This window comes from Carassius gibelio, chromosome A20 (genome assembly GCF_023724105.1).
Source record: "Carassius gibelio isolate Cgi1373 ecotype wild population from Czech Republic chromosome A20, carGib1.2-hapl.c, whole genome shotgun sequence".
NCBI lineage: Eukaryota > Metazoa > Chordata > Actinopteri > Cypriniformes > Cyprinidae > Carassius > Carassius gibelio.
The window spans coordinates 13,210,823-13,215,898 of record NC_068390.1 but is presented as its reverse complement, the minus strand read 5'-3'; the positions used below and the strand labels follow the sequence as shown (position 1 = coordinate 13,215,898).

Genomic DNA, 5,076 nt, shown 5'->3' with positions numbered 1-5,076 from the left:
ATGTAATATACTGTCAGAAAAATGTTTGATGACTATAATACTGCAGCTACATTTTATCCTCTAGTTTTCTGATTTACACAGTCATTTTTAGATACACAGTGCATTCACACATACACAGTTTTAAACATTTGCATTACTGAAATGTTGTCTCTCTTTTCATTGGTTCCTTTGTTTAGCAGGGGTTTCATTAACACAATGGCAACTTCAAGCATATGGTGAATGGGTTTGGAACAGAAAAACACACCGTAATCATCAGAATCACACATACAAATTGGTGTAACTACGGATATTGGGATTGGGGTATTATAAAGGGATACATGTTTTCATATAAGTTTTTTGACACAGGTATATAGAGTTAACCAACTAAAGATCATTTGGGTAATATAAATTTGATGTCGAACGGACTGAACCTTGTCTGAATGAATGGATATCCTTTATGTGGAGAGATGGGCACACCAAGTGACTGATTGAAGTGGTATAAACGTACAAAAATTTTGAAAAGTATCAATTGTGAGGTAAAAAAGTTGAAACACATACACAAAATCATTACGAAATCCTAGAATTCAAAGAAAAAAGTCTGAATTGTGAGAGAAAGAAAGAAAGTAGAATATAAACTATAAATATAATCTCAGAATTGTGGTTAAAAGGACAAATGTGGAAAAAATGATGCCATAACCTTTTAAAAACATTTTATTCCATTGCGGATAGAAGGCTTCTGTAATTTTCTCTTTGACATACTGGAGGGAAAAAACAATGTCAACTGCAAAATTTTTACTGCAGCATTCAAATATTCTTCATTTTCTCCCCCTGTTTTTGTTACAAACATGTATGACATTTTTATTTTGCAGAGCACAAGAGTAGATATTCTAAACCAAACTGTTTTTTAATGACACACGCTCAGACACGCATACAAAAAAAATGAAATAAAAAATTGAAATAAATTGAAATAAAAACAAACAAACAAACAAACAAAAAATTCTAAAAAGAAATAATTTAGGAAACCATTCTAACAGCCTAACCTGAAATAATAATTTCTATCATAATTATTTAATCATGTATAATGTAGCTACATAATAAAATATTTAAAAATATTTAATAGACAAAATTATTGATATATCAATAGCTAAAACCTCCAGTGTTGCACATTCAGTCAAACAATTATTCATCTAAATCACATTAGGAGGTCAGTTGTCATTATCCAAAAGGCATCTTCCAGAAATGCAATCAAATTCTGATTCATTGCGATTTCAATGTCATCAATTCTTATGGAATGGTCCTGAATAACAACAGATAACAAACTGCTGTTTACAAAACTATTATCAGATATTATTTTGTGTTCAGTAAAAAAAACTGAATGACTTGAACAGAGAGACATGATATCACAACGCTGTAACACAGAAATTTGGAATTTTAAGCGCTGTCAAAAAGAACCACACATAGACCTCGTTGTAATCTCGATGTGCTGTACATTTTAAGAACAAGAGATGGAAGGGTCAGCATCGTTCACATCGAGAGAGAGAGAGAGAGAGAGAGAGAGAGTTTCGTCTCGGTAGAGCCACACTACGAATTTTGTAGAATTATGTTTTGTAAAGAGTGAACGTATGACTAAGAAAACTGTCCTGACACGGCTCTCTGTCGACTTAAGGTAATGTCAAAAATCTTCGTTCGCGCGAAAGACCACAAGCCACGCACCCAGCACATTTGATAGACTTAATACTTGTTTACAAATAAGCGTAATGCATGTTTCTACTCATTATTATATTAGTAGGCTATATACTATATACTCCGCTGTATATCTGCATATGAAAGCAGCGTGCTGCGTCAGCAAAGAAAAATACGATGCGCTCATATAATGAATTATCTTTCGCTTAATGATTGCATGACAAGAAAAAAGGTTGAATGTGCTTCGCTGGATTTAAATTAGAAATCTCTTTGGCATATAATTAATGCTTTCCTTATTATTTGAACGAGAGAAAATGTCAAACTCGTCTTTGTTTACATCATGTGCCTAGAAATTGGAAACGGTTTAATACATCTTATTCATCATTCAGATATCACTTATTAAGCTTGTTTGGCGTATAATGCATAATATTAAAATATTTAAAAAACAAAATTATAGGCTACCTATATTAATCAAATGTTAAATCTTCCAATACTATAACATCAAATTAGTATTTTAAATCCCACTTGTTGTCTTGCTTAGGATCACAGCAAACATTACAGTTATTTCTCTTCCGCAGAATCAGTCCCGGATCTTCATGTTCGACTGACACCAGGCCAGTGGAGGACTGATTTTTACATCAAAATGATGCTGCTATGGGTTGTTGATAATAAATGACATCACTGAGTGAACACCATACAACAAACCTCTACCTTTCATTTGCTCTTCGGGAGGTGTTATAATGGACCTAGGATCCAAGGCTGTGTAGGTGTGGATTTGTTTTGGACATCATGGGCTGTGGAGGCTCCAGGACAGATGTGTTGGAGCCCAGATATATGGAGAGCTGGACCAAAGAGACAGAGTCCACTTGGCTGACGAGCACGGACACAGACATACCCCTGTCCTCCATCCAGAGCATCCCCTCAGAAAACTCTACAGAGGAGGGCTTCCCATCAGAGAACAACGCCAACCTCGGTGAGACTGACTGAGATCATATTTCATATCTCATTTTTGAAAGCATCTGAAATTAATGTCTTTGTATTTAATTAGCTCATCAGTTCACCTAGCCACTCCAGTTTTACATGTCATGTTCTTCGAATGATATTCTCTTTCAAAACGGAGAGGCAAAGTGTTGTGAGGCTGCTGTTGGTGAAATCATTCAAGTAGGCCTCTTGTTGCCATGGAGATGGTTAAATCCCTTTAGTACTTCAGTACAACAATACGAGCAAGGATGGCACAATTGTTAGTTTTATACATAGGTGTGTGTATATATATATATATATACACACACACACACTGATCAAAAGTTTTAAATAATTGTTTATTATTATTATGTAAATAATAAATATTTTGTCTTATATGCTTGCCAACGCAGAATTTAAAAAGTAAAATAGTAACATTTGTGAAATTTTATTCCAATTTCAAATAGCTGTTTGAATGTATTTTGAAATGCTATTTATTCCAGTGATTCCTTACATTTTAAAATATATTATTGTATTAGTAATTATAGCATATAAAGTATATATTATAAATATATAAATAGTATGTTTTTAGTAAATATAGTATTATATTCACAGTACTACTGTTTTTATTTTATTTATTTTTTAACAAATTGGCCTTGTATGCACCAGTGGTGTACATATGTATGATTTATAAATAATTTATATCTTACATATATTTATGAATGCCTATGTTATGTATATATCTTAAATTATTTTTTTATTTTTTTAATTCGGTATATAATATGACACTTAAAGGAATGCTATCTACTGGTAGATAGATAGATAGATAGACAGACAGACAGACAGACAGACAGACAGACAGACAGACAGACAGACAGACAGACAGACAGACAGATAGATAGATAGATAGATAGATAGATAGATAGATAGATATGAATTTGATTATCACTACTACAGTGATTTTGTAAAAGAGAATAAAAAACTTCCATATTTCTTTTTGAGCACAGATCTCTTTGATGATGCTCTGCCTGCTCCAGCTCAGGCGTATCTGAAAGTGTGTTCTGCCATGTCTGAGGTGGGTCTGAATGATGTGAAACCTGGCAGCACACCTGCAATGCTCTCTTCTCAAGAACAGGAAGCGCTGTCTTCTTCTGGCCCCACAGTGCAGAGGAGGAGCATGTTACGAACTGAGGAAATAGTGAGTATTTTAATACAACATAATGGTTGTTTTTGGTTTAGTCTTCTGCATGCAGCATGCGTGAACAAGACACTATATCTGTGTTTCTACACCACACCAATGTATGAAGAAATTTATTTCTTTTGACTTATTATACAGAATAGAATTTAGCATTATTGTTCCTTTTTATTAAAGTGGACTGTATTACAATTATGCACATTAAAACATCTTTAAACAATTGATATGGTAACAAGTGTTATTTTAGTATCTTTGAGATACTGTTTATTAATATTATAATTTATATTTATATTTTTGTATTTAATTTCATTTAAAGTTTTAGTTTTTTGTCAATTCATTTTTTTATACATTTTTATCTCAGTTTTAGATGTAATTATTTTAGTACATGCTAAATTATAATGTGCAATTGTGCACTGAAAACTATAGCTGAAATAAAAATAACAATAATAAGAAATACCGTTAATAGGAAATAAAATGTGACCTTCTGATTATTTATCTGAGAAATGCAATAGGTTTCAAGAAATGCAATAAAGGGGAAATTGTAATAAAATTAAAAAGGTTTGGTAATAATTATGTCATAATAATTATAATATTTCAATGTCATCATTAGACCAAATGGCAGGACAACCGGATGTCCACCAAGCAAGTGACCATCACTGTGACTCAAAGTATCCGGCAGGTGGATAAGAGCGGGAAGATCAAGGAAACATCCCAAACCACCTATGAGCTCATGAAACCAGTGGATGGTTTGATGGACGCAGCAGCTGACTCAGTGCCTCAATGAGGTGTTTGCCAAGATCTCATGAAGACTGTATCTTGGATTTCAGGCAAGATTTGGTGAAGATGTCAGGGACCAGAGAAGTAAAAAAGAACCAGGGATCACCTAAATGAAGAAGTTCATCAGTGCAATGATAAACGGGTTTCAAGGGTCAGTTAATTGTTAGTTTCATTATTCATTGTTTTACTTGACTGATTTAATAACATACAGAAAAGGGGTGGCTTGAAGTTGATGTACTGCTTTTAAAATCAGGGCTCTTACTACCACACTATTGTTGCCTTTAGCTTTTTGGGGTACAAGTTCAAACATTTGTTCAAAACCTAAGTACAGTTTCTGTAGCAAGCTAGCACTACTGCGAAAAGTGCTGTGCAAGAAAGTAAAGCAGCTCTGTTTTGTTATTCCAATATTGTTTGATATATTACTGCTTTACTCACTGAAAGATGATGTTTATAATTGAATTATTAAATACCTATTGTGGTAA

The 5,076-nt window shown here is 33.2% G+C and overlaps 1 protein-coding gene across 1 annotated transcript; it reads left to right on the top strand.

Annotated features, from left to right (window-relative positions):
• The first annotated feature begins 524 nt into the window (after window positions 1-524).
• LOC127938065 (brain and acute leukemia cytoplasmic protein-like) lies at window positions 525-5,076 on the top strand. Its single transcript, XM_052534457.1, has 4 exons — window positions 525-1,645; window positions 2,241-2,635; window positions 3,630-3,820; window positions 4,428-5,076. The coding sequence occupies exons 2-4, from the start codon at window positions 2,452-2,454 to the stop codon at window positions 4,599-4,601; spliced, it is 549 nt and encodes a 182-aa protein (XP_052390417.1). The 5' UTR covers window positions 525-1,645; window positions 2,241-2,451; the 3' UTR covers window positions 4,602-5,076.